At 38.7% G+C, this 15,683-nt stretch overlaps 1 protein-coding gene across 1 annotated transcript in view; it reads left to right on the top strand.

Moving 5' to 3' along the window:
* The first annotated feature begins 11,143 nt into the window (after window positions 1-11,143).
* Window positions 11,144-15,683, top strand: part of LOC101475191 (ephrin-A2) — a 66,725-nt gene continuing 62,185 nt past the window's right edge. Inside the window, exons 1-2 of the mRNA XM_004564955.2 lie at window positions 11,144-11,737; window positions 12,822-13,011. Coding sequence (XP_004565012.2) covers window positions 12,851-13,011 — 161 coding nt within the window. The 5' untranslated portion in view covers window positions 11,144-11,737; window positions 12,822-12,850. The remainder of the gene's footprint in view (window positions 11,738-12,821; window positions 13,012-15,683) is intronic.

The following is a 15,683-nucleotide window of genomic DNA, read 5'->3' on the forward strand; positions in this document are numbered from 1 at the left end:
TCCGAGATCAATAGATGTAATTCTATACCTGCTCCAGAGCAGGTGAAGTTTGAGAAGGAGATTGAACGGAGGGAGACGGACAAAAAGGACGAGACAAACAAACCTAAAGACAGGACTGACTTAACTGGGAGACATAAACTAGAAATACTGATAAACTCAAGAGCACAAGCAAACTGAACTAGAAAATAGAAGACACACACAGAGAAGATAATAATGAATAAAATAGACTCAAAATTGTGTAAACAGAAAACACTGGGTCAGTAATCCAGGTAATTTTCACTTCAGCCACAGTTTATTAATTTAAGTATTTATTTGTATTATATGTTGTTTTCCTTAATATGTCAATATAGTGAACTTGGAAAGTGTTAACTGAGGTTCCATGCAGTCTGATTTTTAAAAATGTGTTTATTTTTTTCTCCATGAGAAGTCAGACCCTTCTGAAAGATTAAATTCACTGTCCACACTTACATTAATTATTCATGATTTCTTAGACTTTTCCCATTCAAATTTGAAAGAGTTTTTTCTGTGGGTTTACCAGTCAAAATGTGAAATTCTTTTTGAAAATAATATCCTCTCTAAAGACAGGGACTGTCCATACTATGAACTATTTGTTTTTAAATAAATGGTAAATGGTCTGGTTCAGCAGCACTTTTCTACAACTTTCCTATTTTTTAATCTATGCTTAAGTGCTCTGACAGTCCCACACATGCATCCTTCGATTGACGCATCACAGAAGGAGCAGCCAGGATCAGTAGATGACCTGCTCTACTACCAAGTCATTACTGCTTATCCAGGTCCAAATGAATGAATGTGTCGAAAAGATTAGAACAAAATACATGATTTTAGAGCAACCCTGAATTTGTTGGATGAAAATATTAAGCAAAGAACAACAGTGCTCACTGTTGGGTTTGATAATATGTGCCACACCCAGACAAGTCATATAGTCTAAACATGTATGTCATTGTTTTTGGTTAGGGTTTTTTTTTTTTTTTAGGTATATACCTTATTTTTGGCACTCAGATATATATATCCTTATATGCTGCCATGATTATTTCCCGCTCATGATTTGGATTTCTTCTGTTAGTGTATACTGGCCTTTGTTGAATATGAACCTTGTTAATCCTTGTTTTTATTTTAAGCCTGTGTTCTATTGTCATATATTCACCATAGATATGGTTTGTTTGTGTAAAGTGCTACAGCCTGAAGATAACCTCCTGGCTTCTTCCAACAGGAAGAGGTGTGCTGATATATTCACACAATGTATAGAATCATCTATAGCTCAGGTAATAGCATTTTTCTAGTCTTAGTAATCACCCAAAGCACTCCAGACTACAAGCCAGATTTTACCCATCTTCATCTAGCTCATATGATTAACTAATTCGGAATCACCAGTTAACTCAAAACATGGCTTAAGACAAGGGAGGGAGGGAGCAAATCCCATACAAGTGCAGGGAGATCATGCAAATGTTTTACTTCTGATATTTATCTAACGGAAAAAGCAACTGAAATGTGAGAGCAATTCTGTGGAACTCCATAATCAACTTAAGTGTTTGGAACTGCCCAAGACTGTCATAGTCAGGAAAGGTGTGGTGTTTTTCCACTTCAAAACAGGTGTGTCTCTATGAGTCATCATGCTACAAAACCAGTTTTTAATAGCACTGAGTTCCTACCTTAGGGCAGATACTGCCGTTGGAAATTTGGATTGGTTTAGCTAGGGAAAAAAAAGAATGTTGGCTGCAGAATACAGAAATAAAAGCAGCTGAAGAAGAGTTTTTGGCATGGTTAGATTGTTTTTGTCAAAACACAGGGAGGGGCCAGTCAACCAGGTTCAGTGTTCTCACGTCCTGTTCCAGGAAGTTTCACAGCGTTTGTAGATTGTCAGTGAATAGATTTGTAGTTTATTGTATGTTCATGTTAAAGCTTTTACAGTTTTGCCAGAAGGTTGTAATTTTGACAAAAGGAACAAGATGACTAGGTACAAATTTCAACCAGCGAGTATTGAGATATAGGTATTTGGCTATGCAGAGTAAAGCACTCTCAAGTAAAGGAGTATGCATATATGAAATTTTCTACACTGTGATAAACCCTTGCATGCAATACGTTTGTTCCTGTTCCTGTATTTTCCTGGTATAAGTGCAGTAGAAAAACTGGGTACAAAAGTGCTGTATAGGAACCAGTCCATTCAATAATTCAGTAATTCATCTGGCAAAATAAAATCAGTTTACACTATTAACACTGTATAGGAAACCCTTCTAGGTGTGCAATCAAGGGGAGATTCGAGAACTGAAATCGGGACCAGTTTAACAACAAAAAGGTGGGAAGCAGCAACCTATGCAAATCAGTGACAGAGAAATGAACAACTGAAATACCACCTCTCACCCCCTTACCCACCCCAGTTGCTTATCATGTGGTTTATGGTGTTGTGATGTGGATATGTGTGTGCTCTCTTTGTTTTCTGTTCTCATGCTGACCTCCCATAAGGAGCCCAGCAGAAATAAAAGCAATTAATTATTTGATTAATTAATTGATCGATAAATACACTCACATCTATTAATTTTAAACTAAACAACAATACACAATAAAATAACAACCACAAGCTACAAAACTTGATGGCACAAGGATGGACAGCAATGGGAAAGGCATGGTTAGCAACAATACTGAGCTATAATACTCAGGCCTAGAACGTATCCCCTACACCAGTATCACCAGTCTTGTGCTGTCCAGTTTTGGTGAGCACATATTGCTTGTAGCCTCAGATTCTTGTTTTTAGCTGACAGGAGCATTACCCGGTATGATCTTCCACTGCTATAGCACATCTGCTTCAAAGTTTGATCTTTTGTGTATTCAGAGAAGTGATTATTTAACTACTGTTGCCTCTCTATAAGCTTAAAGTGGATGAGCATGTCTGGCAAAACAACCACACATTCAAAGTCCAGTAAAATCTCCTTTCTTCGTCCTTTGTACCAGGTTAGATCATTACATGCATGTTAGCTGGCTGAAGCAATTATAAGTATGCATGAGGATTCTGGCAGTGAATTGTTGTGTTCTGTACAGGGGCTGGTTGAAGTGGGTCAGAAATCATAGGATAGAGTCATATGTTTCAGACTGGTTGAGAAAATAGTGCTTCAGTTGACTGGGTTTAAAGTGTTTCACCTACCAGTTAGCGAAGAGCTGTTTACTGTCATCAAGGGATAGTACCACAAACAACAGGCTGGTGAGCTACTTATGCTTGTGCTGTGGTGGCTCCCTCTGTGAGTTCCGGAGAAGACAATAGTTATAAGATACAAAAAGCTAAAGTGAAACTAAGTGTTAAAGTAAAGTTAAAAGATGCCGCTGCATTTTTTTGAAGACTGCACACATACACATTTGCGTAGGTTGCACACTCCCTCATTTCAGAGTGCTTCACTCTGCATAGCCAAATACCTTTGCAAATGACACAGTCACAGACAGAGACGGGGTGGTGTTTTCTTTCACTTGAAAACAGGTGTGTCTGTATGAGTCATGGTCCCAGAAAATAAAAGTGTCTATAACGTCAGTTAATGTCTATCTTAAACATCTACTTTCATGAATTCTGCATGAAAAACAATTAACAAAAGACTATCAATGGGAATAAAAAACACTTTTCACTGACCTATAACAGGATGGTAAACGTATTAGAAAGTCAACTAGGCAGCCAGAGTCTGGAATGTCTGCTGGTGACTACCCATCAAAGCAATATGCAAAAGTGAATTCCTTCCTGTATGGACATGCTTTTAGACATTCACTGTTAAATGAATGACTAAGTTAAAGGAGGGGTGGGGGTGGGGGGGGGGGGGGGGGGTTCTTGCTGCCAAAAAGTCCGCTGAATCTTTGGGAGGACATAAACAAAAGGTTTTTGTGCCAAATGCTGATCACACACTGAGTCAAACAGTCAAAATTAAGGTAAAAAAAATTGTCTCAGAATCAGTTTCCTCACCAAATCCAGATTTTGTGCCTCCATTAACTACACTAAGATTGCTGTTGCTCTTTTGTAACCTATGGCCATTGGTATTTGTAATTTATAAATATTATATCATTATTATTTATTATTCATAATGGTCATGATCAGAAGAAGAAGAATTTATTAATTATAATACATTGGGAATCTGCTTTATCACAGTAGCTAAAATATGAAAAAAATGAAATAAAAATAAAACGACTGACTGAATAAAATCATGTATAATTAAGTGCATGGCCAAAAACAAACACATGCTGAATTTCTCAGTAAGTCGTAAAGTAATGTTGGGAAATTTTTAATGGAACCAGAATGGTTCCACAACAAACATGAAAACACGGGGTGTAAGGACGGAGAGGTGTGTCTGTCTGGTTTTTCAGGTTAGGCTTCTCTGTTATGTCCCTGATCTTCTTCCTTTGTCCTCTAAGCTCCCTCCCCACTCGAGCTTTTACAACATTGCCTCTATAGTTTAAAGAAACCTGTTGTAGATTACAATGAGAAATTACATGAGCCATTCAAACAAAGACGATGTCTTTCACAGAAGACTAGAGAACCTGTAAATTTTGTGTCGTTTTGGTAGTTTTACAACATTATTTGAAAACAATGAAGTGATGATTCATGTAGAAATATACTTTACTGTAGCTAAATTATAAAACACTTAGTTCTGCTAGACCACATTATCAATAAAAGTGCCAAGTATTTTATAAATGAACTATAATGGCAAAAAGACTAAAATATCTGTGTATGTATATAAAACATTATAAATAAATGCATATGTTAGAATTTTTTAAAAAAAAGCAAGCACACTGTATTATTAATTAATTAATTATTAATCCTTATGATTAATTGCAGAACCCACAATATGTTTCTGTGTCACGTTACCAGCTTTATAGTTGTGTGGACTGAATTAATGTGATGTTTAGTTACACAACCACACAAAGGGGCGACCGTGGCTCAGTGGGTTGGGAAGCGCATCTGTAACTGGAAGGTCACTGCATTTTGCAAAAACAAACCAAGAGTTTCTCACAGCAGAGGAACGGGATAAAAAAAGACCTTACATGACTGAACATGTATTACTTGTTTGGAAACCATTCAGATGCCATGTTAAGAGTTCACTGGAATTCTCTTCTGTGGGAAAGAACAAAGCTGTGACAGGTTGGTTGTTAAGTCTTGTTGTTTTTATGTAACATAACACTCATTTCCAAGAAGGAAGTGGCTCAGCAGTCAATTCCATTTAATTATATCTCTTCTGTAGAAGCCACACCACAAACTGCATCAGCTAATAAAATTAAAAAAAAAAAACACACAAAAATATCAACACTGTCTGGGTGCAGCGGAATCATGCTTAACCAGCATGTATGTGTCATCAATGGAAGTCCCCCAGTGTATGATAGTGCCCTGGTTTAACCTCCTAAGACCCGAACTCTTCCACGGCATGCATTCTTAATTTCTCTTTGATATTTGGGCTGATTGGGACCTGATGAATGTAAAAACAAAGAATTACCAGATTTTTTTTTTACCTAATTTTTGTTTCTAAGAAAAATGAGAGCCACCTGTGAGGATATTCATTTAAAATTGTGATAGAACAGTTGCAGTATAATGTCCTCGTAAGTGGATATCAGGCCCTTGTAGAGCAAGATTTAGTATTTTGGTCTAATTAACCCAAAAGGTGATGTCGCCAGGTCCTAGGAGGATAATGATGAAATAATATGGGAAATGAATATTAAGTCTTATCTGTACAACTATATATATTTTTAAATGTATGTGCAAAAATCTTTATGCATGTTATTCTTTTCAGCTCCATGTCTACTGTATAAATACATATATGATTACATACATATATACACAAGAGTGTGTCTGTGTGTAGTGTATATGGCTGAGTCTGAGGTTTGCTGTGTCTTGACTCCTGTGGGACATTGTCATGGAGGACGGAGGGTTGCCACTCCGTACCAAGCTTAACTGGTTGTTGGTGCTCTCCAGTTTCTTTGTCTTCTCCTCTCTTATTACGAGTATGAGTTTTTTATAATCTGGTAGGACATTGCTAATGACTTTAATTTCTGTATTTTTAAAAGCCAGCTGTCAATAAGCTTGAGTGGGATCTTTAGTTCAGGTCAAAACATCATTCATATTTTTAAAACAAATGTAGAAATGAAAAAGATTTTCACTTTGGTTCTGAATGCTGAAATGAACAAGGGAGTTGAGGGAGTGAAAATAAACCCTACATATATTAAGTGAAAGTTTTTAGTGCGTGTATAGCACCATCTTGTGCCAGTACAAAATGCGACGTCACTGGATTCATTTGGTGCACCAGTAGTACACTGGACTGGCAAGCTGGAATCAGACAGTGTTTGATTTTTCAGCAGAAAACTGACTGAATTTTTGATTGGTAAATTTACATATTCCTTCATTTTTCTACTCATTTATTCACTGAGGTTGTCAACCTGCAAATTGCTCTTTAAATCTATTTTCTAAATCATTGTCCTCAATAGGATCAGATATGAGAATTAAGCAGGAGATACTCATTCCCTGACCACAAGCAAGTGCCTTCCCGGAGAATTCTAAAGAAAGACATCAATCCCATAGTGCCGACTGACATTGATATTTTACATTACTGCCATCTTGTGATTGTCTCTTGAAGTCAGCTAGACCAACAGCTATTGAACTTGCTGCTCTATCATTTTTGTGGGTGTGTTTCCTGTTGAAGGCTGGAACAAAGGCAAGGTGAGAGGGTGGCTGCTTTTTATGTCTACTAGCATATGCCCATTATAAATAAACCTGTCCTCTTTAACAAGAGACTGAAAAGACCTCGGTGTGTTAGAAGTTGCCCCTGTCTCTGCTTTCACTGCTTTGACATCAGTTACTATTTGTGCATTATCGTGTACATGCACAGATGTGTATGTGCAAATGCAAGTAGAGAGGCAAATTACTCTGTATTTTTTCATCTCAAGTAATGCAAACATGTCAACATGCTTAAGAACAGTGTTTAAAAAAAACACACATAAGAAATTACAGGCAGGCATAGATTTTGCAGTCAACAACTGTTCATGGTAAATGACATAGTAAAAAACAGATACAGCCAAACCAAGACGCATGGTTAAACTTTAAGTTTTTACATTTACATAGTCTCTCTAAAAACATACTTAACTGATCCAGCTGCGTGTCCAATATGCAGATAAATAAGTGGTGAGGTTTTGTTTAAAACACCATGCCTGCATGTCTACATCAATATGAAGAATAATTCATGGGAGAATAAAGAAACATGACAAAAACTAGCCACTTGCCAAGGAACAACTGGAAGAACTGACCCAAGCAGTCCTTCTTCCAAAGACGGTGGCTGTCATGAAATGCAAGAGACACCAATGAAACTCAGCATGTGTGGCTAAAGGAAACAAAGCAGCTGACCAGGCAGAAAAAAATGGAGGTCTTGATGGAAGAATAGTGGCACCAGCAAAACTCTGCCAGCTTTTAATCAAGCAAGTGCGTGTCAATAAAAAGCTAACTCAAAGAAATATGGAGGAGTTGTGGTAGCACATTGTGAGTAACCACGAAGCTGAGTGTGTCACCTGTAATGACCACAACTCGAAACAGGTGTTCCATGGGAAGATTTTTGGTCCCAGATGCCCCATTCAAGGACATTGCCACTGATTTTACTGACATGAGAACACAGAACAAAGGGATACCAATATCTACTGGTAATGGTGGACAGATTTACCGAATGAGTGGAAGCAATTCCCTGCGAGAAAGAAGATGCAAAGACTGTAATAAAGTGGCTGAGGAATGAATCAATAGCCAGATATGGAGCGCCAAGAATCAACAGGTAATGCATCACATTTCAATAATAAGCATCTATCAAAGTTGAGAGAGCACTAGGCATAACAGACCGATTTGGGGCAGTATATCATCCGGCATCTCAGGCCATTGTAAGAAAACCAAACCCTGAAAAGACAAAATGCCAAAATACGTATGCCACTACACTACAATGACACGGGTAGATGCATTACCATTGGCATTAATGTTTTTGGGATTCACACCACATAAGTAGACAAATTTGACAACACATTAACTGATGACATTGGTGTGAATTTTAAGAGACTGTGAGGCCTGTGTTTGAAAAACACGGAAAGGATTTCAGCGAGACATCTGCAACAGTCTAGTTCATCCACTAGCTGTACAAGGGATTTGTTATAATTGTCTTGTAATATTGTCCAAATTTATAATCTATGGTGTTCTAATTATTTTATACGTTAATTTCAAATGCACAAGACTATAAGGTTATTCCTCTAGGATCTCCAAAGCGGGAGGTTACTTTTAAATGACTGAAGTGCCTAAAGCATTTGCGTTTTATGTTTGTAGTTTTCACAGTGTTAAAAAAAATTAATTAAAAAAGCAAAGCGCCTTTCTTGAAGAAGCAGTGCTGTGTTGTCATTTTGGAGATACAGTAAAAACTCGCCCTAGCCCGCACTGGTGAGAAGCTGCTGGTAGAAGCTGCAGCAGTGAGTGGCAGTACAGCGGTGAGACGCAAGAGGGCGCCATCACACAAGCTCACTGTTCACAAACAGCCAAGCACAGCAGCAGCAACGCTGGGTAACTGGATTAATGTGAAAATTAACAAACGGTAGTGTTTAAAGTAGAATAAGAGTGGTTAAATTCAAGTTTAAAGATCCACAATAAGTTTCTATAACACATTTGTCAAAGGTTACTTAATTTCTACAGTGTTTCAAAGTGATGCTTTGTAGTTTAGGAAAGAGTTTTGTGTGTTTGCTTAAGGTCAAACTATATGTGAAGTTTACAAAGTTCTTTAAGTTAAAGTACATCTGTATTAAGAGTGAAGCTCAGTACAGCTAAAGTATACAGTAACAGTAATCCCAAAGTAATACTTGAGATACATATAATAAGTTACAAATTTAAAGAAGTATTTTGAAATTTAAACATAATGCATTGACTGACATTTAACTAGACTAACAAGATGGTTGACAATGATCATGAAGAGCACTGTGCTGTTCCACCTACTGACTGAAGCAGAAGAAAATGATGCTGAGCAACTTATAAAACGGCAGACCGTTAGTTACTCTTTCGCTTTTACAAACTGAAAAGGGTAAAAAGCTTCAAGAGAAGAAACTTGAAAATCTCCAATACATATATGCAGTTGTTTTTGGAAAACGGAGATATGAAGCAAAGTAATATTAAGAAAAGAAGTTTCAGAGAATGAACTGAATGAGCTGATTAACAACGCAAATGTCACCTGCGAAGATGTACAAACCATTTATGAACAAATACACCAAATACGAACCCCTGCTGCAGACGCAAGGCACAAAATAGATGCATGTACATCACTTTCCTCATTCATTGCTAAAAGAGCTGAAAAACAGCCAAAGGCCCGATGCTGGGCTGTGCTTAGGATCTGAAAGTATTAAAGCAAGGTCAAAATCGCGAAGGTCTAAAAGTGGTTCAGGTCAGTCATACTCACAAACAAGCGATGGAAGCAGAGGTTGAAGTAGCTGCATTTCAAGAAATATTAGCAGTCATGGAGGAGCAAGAAAGGGAAGCAGCTGAACTACAAAAACTGGAACATGAAAACTTGGAAAGGCAGCAAGCAATGGAAACGCAGTGCAGAGAGATCGAACGCTTGGAAGAGGTTAAAAAATTGAATGCTACAAGAGCTAAAGCAAAAGTTTATGAGGAAGGGGAAAGAACAGGCATGTTCAGCAACAAAAGTCCCCTTAAGCTCCTTAATAAACAATTTAAGGAGTGGACTAAACTCGCTTTATACACACGACTGCACCCCCGCCCACCAGAGCAACACCATTGTAAAGTTCGCAGATGACACTACTGTGGTGGGGCTCATATCTGGGGGAGATGAGTCTGCCTACAGAGATGAGGTGGAGCGGCTGTCTTCATGGTGCAAGGATAACAACCTTCTCCTAAACACGAAAAAGACCAAAGAACTCATAATTGACTACAGAAGACACAAGACAGAAATCCAACCACTAATCATCAGCGACGACTATGTGGAGAGGGTGGCAGACTTCCGCTTCTTGGGAGTCAGCATAGAGGGAAACTTATCCTGGAGTGTGAATACCTCTGAGCTACTGAAAAAGACACAACAGAGACTGTACTTTCTGAGAGTGCTTAGGAAGAACAACATCACACAGAGACTGCTGGTGTCTTTCTACAGAGCCTCCATCGAAAGCATACTAACGTACTGCATAGGCATATGGTACGCTAGCTGCACAGTGGCTCAGAGGAAAGCACTCCAGGGAGTAATCAACGCTGCCCAAAGGACAATCGGCTGCCCTCTCCTCAAACTGAAAGACCTACACAGTTCCCGCTGCCTCAAAAGAGCCCATAACATCATAAAGGACACCTCACACCCTGGACACTCCATGTTCGAACTGCTGCCTTCAGGTAAACGGTATAGAACAACATACACAAGGACTAACAGACTCAAACACAGTTTCTACCCAATTGCAATATCATGTCTCAATGCTACTAAAAGTAGATGACTTTCATTGCCCCTGTTGTCATTTGTGCCCTTGATGTTGGAATGCTTTCAGACATGTTTTGTTGGATGTGCTAACAAATTGACTGAGTGATTGATTGTTTGAGTGATATATCAACTAGGTCGTATGTTGAGTGTCTGTATGGGGCCTTAGGCCTGGATTGCTTGGGTGTATTTACTGTATGAGAATACTGTATTTTATATGTATTTCTATCTTTTATATCATATCTATTATAGTTTATAAGTATTTATCTTTCGTGATGTTGCACTGACCGGAGACATCTTTCAATTTCATTGTACTTGTGACAATGACAATAAAGAATATTCATTCATATTCATTCATTCATATTCATTCAATTCGTAGGAACACACAGGAATTGGCTGAGACAGTAAATAAGCTTCTCTCCATGTCAAAGCAGAAACCCTCCGCAACAACAGTCCTCTCCTGAAAATGCTTTCAACATAGGGGACACAGTATCACAGAAAGCAGCCCCCATAAAAGTCAGGGCAGCCGGCACCACCCCTCTGAGCTCGGCAGGAGAGGACAGTGGATAATTTTGACTTAATCGATTCAACTACCTGAGCAAAAACAGTCGAGCCTCTGAGTCATGAGCACATCTTGGGCTCCAACGAATTGCAGGGCAGCTGTGTGTTCTCTTAAAAGGCACCCCTGCTTATCCAGTGCTGTTCCGACCAGGTCTGCTGACATGGTGGATAGATTATATAGTCAAGTTTTAGCAAACAACATGTGTAGGACTCAAGTGCCAGACACAGGCAGGACAGAGAGCAGTGGAGTGCAGCTTGAGATTCTTCATTCACTTTGAGAACTTGAACATGAATTAACTTAGGTGAGCTCTACTCACTTTAAAGAAAAGCAAACATAGAAACTAATTTTACTTAAACACAAGGCTGAGCTCAACTGAATCCAATTAAAATGGAGAGAGACACACATGAGGAGCGGAGGATGGTAACGAGAGACCAGGAGAGATCTGTGAGAGGAGATTACAAGTTAGACTGGGCAGAGAATCCAGGAGATGAGTTAGGTAATATTATCCAGAGGATTATCAAGAGAACACCTTTACTTGAGATCCAAGCTAGTGGGGAAGGGGGAGGATGCCAGAAAACCTTGAATCCATGAGGCGGCTGGTGGTGGGTGGACAGGCAGGTGAGCATGGGCATGCACTGAAGAGCAGCGACAATATTCACTTGGCCTGGATCTTCTGACCCTCCAGAGCAAGCCTTGCCATCGCTTGAGCCATTCACAGGTGAGCTAGGGCACATGTCCACAATGTATGCATGTTTTTAAGCAGTGACAGAAAACAAATGCCACTGACTTTGGACATACATCAGATTTTTATCGTTAATAGTTTTTTAGAGCATCATGTTCAAACACTGTCTCAGATATCAATGCAGCATTTTATGACCGAACCAATGAAAGAGTGAGCTGTGAGTAGGAGAACGCTGTGAAGCAGAAGCTCCGCCCTCTGGGAGTCATTCCGAATAACAGTTAGTAGTTGAGCCCCGGTAACCAAACCGAACGCTCCTCCTGCTGGTTCGTCTAAATTTTCGCTGCTTTGTTCTTTTTGTGTCTGGTCCAAACCGTTCGACACGGCTCACTGTGGAGAGAGCGAAAGAAGAGCGCTTACCTCGAAAAGTTTTCTTTGACGAGAAAGAGCGGGTCCAGTTCTACTGCGGATTGACGGCGAGGTCTTTAACTTAAAGCAGCTCCAAACAAACCTAGAAAACTAGTGAGGTCTTTGCAAAGGGAAAAGTGGATGAGCAGCTCCTCTGTCATATTTCAAAGTTTGTTAGACAGCAGCAGACTGTAAAAGTATTCAGCATTACATAAAAGACGCAAAAAAGGCATGAATCCTTAATGAGAACTCCGGGGAGTGAGCAGACTCTCCAGACTTGTGCACTGCGCAATAAAGTGGGACTGAGTTCCAGGCAGAAAGCTGGAGAGCAAGACGTATATGGACTGATTGGCTGTGTGGACGCTGCCCTGGTGTGATGCTCATTTGGTTCTGTTTGAGTGAAAATGAAACTTTGGGACAGTTTGTCCCATTGGACCCGAATTTGGGACAGTTTAACGGCTTTTGCGGTCAAGCTTTAGCCGTGGACATTTTTTTTTCTTCCTCAAACAAGAGGCAGTTGATGTCGTCGCATATCAATATGAAATGGATTATTATCAGTTTGTTTTCTTGGAAATAAATTCAGTTAAAGCTTTGAGAGCGGGAATATGCAGCCAGTGAATATTGAGTATTGATCTTACGTGGATATAAAGTGCACAAATTCTCTTTGCTTTTCCTTGAAAACCCTGGTTCGGGGAATTCTCTCTGCGGGTCTCAGTGCGCTCAGAGCTCAAAGAAGAGACGCGGATGTTCGCTTGGGCGCAGCGTGCAGCGCCGCTGCACATGGAGCGCTCGGGGCGGCCGCCGCTGATGTTGCTCGGTCTGCTACTCCAAATCTGTTCCGCCGTTACCACTGATCGCATGAACTCCGACCGGTACGCGGTCTACTGGAACAGCTCCAACCCTAGGTAAGACCCAGACTGGGCTTTTACACAGAGTGGGTATTGAGTAGAACACGGGAAGTGCCAGAAATCATCATTAAAGGAGGGGAAATAAATGGGACTCAATATTATAATGATCCTTTGCGCAGTCGGTGGACATAGTTTGTAAAAAGCAAACAAAACAAAACGCTTATGTTAACAAAGCTAACAAATGTTAGCTTTGTTAATGAAAGCGAGTAGCAGCAGCATGGCAGGGCTGCATGTTGAACTGTCCGAGGTCACACAGCCAGAAAGTGAGTCCATTATCCGCATCTGAAAACTTTCTGGGGCTGTAACAGAAACGTTTGTCAAAAGGGAGCAAAACGGTTAGAATCGTAAAATTTGTCTCAAACAAATGACACTGTTCAGTAGATCAAGATTTTTAATAAATAAACCGCAGGTGCGCTTTCAACATCCATACTACCGTCATCCAACATCCATTCTCCTAGTCTTCTGACAGAGAGCACAATGCCAAATGAGCTACATAAAATATATATCAAATAATTCGTGTATGCCGAGAGTGAAGGCTGAGCTGATAAACTAAAGGAATTTTGTAGAATGTGCACATGTAATTTCTAACGACTGTCCATGGAGCTTAATATAAATTTTGTTGCCGCAATGTCAGCAACCTCAAAGAAAAAAACGTAATAAAATAAAATTCCAGTGAAAGCTATTCTCGGTTCAAGGGGTCTCTAAATTTCTTTGTTTTGGTTTTTTCAATATTTAGTTTACAGAGGAATCAAACCATTTGACTCTGCAATAACAAGATGTGTTCTGTGTTCTGCTGTGTAATCAGCAGCTGTTTTGTTAGATGTGATCTTTTCTTCTGCAGGATTATACAGACCTCCTTAGATCTCTTTCGCTTTTCAGCAGTTGGTTGGACAAAATATCTGAACATATGAAATGCTTTAAACATTTTCTGACATTTATTAACAACATGATTCATGATAATTGTTGTCAGTATAACTTTTTTTCTTTCAATCAGTCATTCCTCAATGAAAAACAAGACAAGAGAAACAAGAGAATCCACTGCAGCTTTGTGGTTGACAAGTTAAAGTTGACACCTTGTAATCCAAATATTGGATTACAGTAAACACGATAATCAAAAAACTGAAATTTTGGTCACAATTTTGTTTTAAAGATGTGAGTAATGATAGGGGTATTATAAAAGTCTGCCTGTGTCAAAAACAATTTTGATCTAAATACAAGTCTAAATAATCACAGTTTCTATTTTCATCTCCTTTGATGTTTTTGCTTTCACACACGAAATTACATGTGAACTCAAATCTTAATGTGCTTTTCACTGATGGTTGTACAAAAATTAAGTTTGGGGAAAGTAAATTTGTTATATAATTTAAAGTTTTGAAAAAAATATATGGACTGAATAACTTAAAATGAAAGTTGCAGACAGTGAAATGTCTTTCTCTGAGAAAGGTCACATAACCTTAATGTTAGAAATAACTGCAGTTACCACAAAATACAGACAAAGAAAAGAAACAGACATCCTAAATGAATGTGTTAAATGTCCAGAGTGGTAAAACTGACCCTGATTTGACTAACTGTGGAATAATTTCTCAAGTTGTTTTTCAGTAACATTTTCAAGACTTAGGTGTATTATGTGCCTGGCAGCAGAGCATTGATGACTGTCCATTCTGTCTTCTGATTGGCTAAATGGTATCTGAACAAAGCAATAGCAACGTGCAGTGTTCGCAAATCATTGTAATATTTTAGGGATTTATTTTCATTTTGAGGTGTAAGAGAAAGAAAAATGTTCAGATTTTACTTTTGTAAATTAAAAAATGAAGAGTTTAAGAGATGCTGAACAGAAATGTTATTGAAGAGGAAACATGTCTCACATTTCAGTTCTCAAAGAGAGCCTGTAGCAGGAAAAGCTCTTAGATTCCAGCCTCATAACATGTTTCCATATGCACATGCTGTTTGCATCTGGAGGACCATATCTCAGGTTTCCAAGTGCATGATCTGCGCTTTAGTGTCCTTATAATATTCCTCTAATAATTGAGGAGTAATATTCCAGTTTGGCCAGTTTATTATAATTTATGCTTTCACTTGAATACCAAAATATTTTAAGTGATTCCTTTAATTTGAAAGGTCTCAAAGTGTACAGTTCTGTGAATTTAACTTTGATCTAAATATCACTTAAACAGTTGAGGTGTAACAGTAAACATGACATCTAGGAGACAAGGTTGGCCAATGACAATATGGCGTGTTCACACTGCAGAGAAAGATTTCAGTGACGATGGAAAATTACAGAACAAAACGCCTTCACTTCTTTCTTTGTAGAAGGGAATTTATTACATGTACAAATATGTGCACTTTTCCCACATGTTCCAGATGTGATTGAAATTTTGCCAGAGTTGATATTCTGGCATGTTTTGGGGAATCGCAGCTTTGCTGAGCCAAGAATGACATCAAGGCTTTTGTTCAGTTTTTTTGAAAAGACATCCCCAAAAGTTCCACATCTTGGGGGGCAAGAATCTGAAAATGTTTGAGAAATTTCCACAATTTTATAGGAAAAAATAAGAAAATATTCCTCAGCATTTCCTCTCTTGGCTCTTTTGGTTATTGATAACGAAGTGTTTTCATCTCCAAATATCATTCGTTATCAAACTTTTAGTTTTTTAGAAGATTAAGTCATATTT

Source organism: Maylandia zebra, linkage group LG17 (genome assembly GCF_041146795.1).
Source record: "Maylandia zebra isolate NMK-2024a linkage group LG17, Mzebra_GT3a, whole genome shotgun sequence".
Classification (NCBI taxonomy): domain Eukaryota; kingdom Metazoa; phylum Chordata; class Actinopteri; order Cichliformes; family Cichlidae; genus Maylandia; species Maylandia zebra.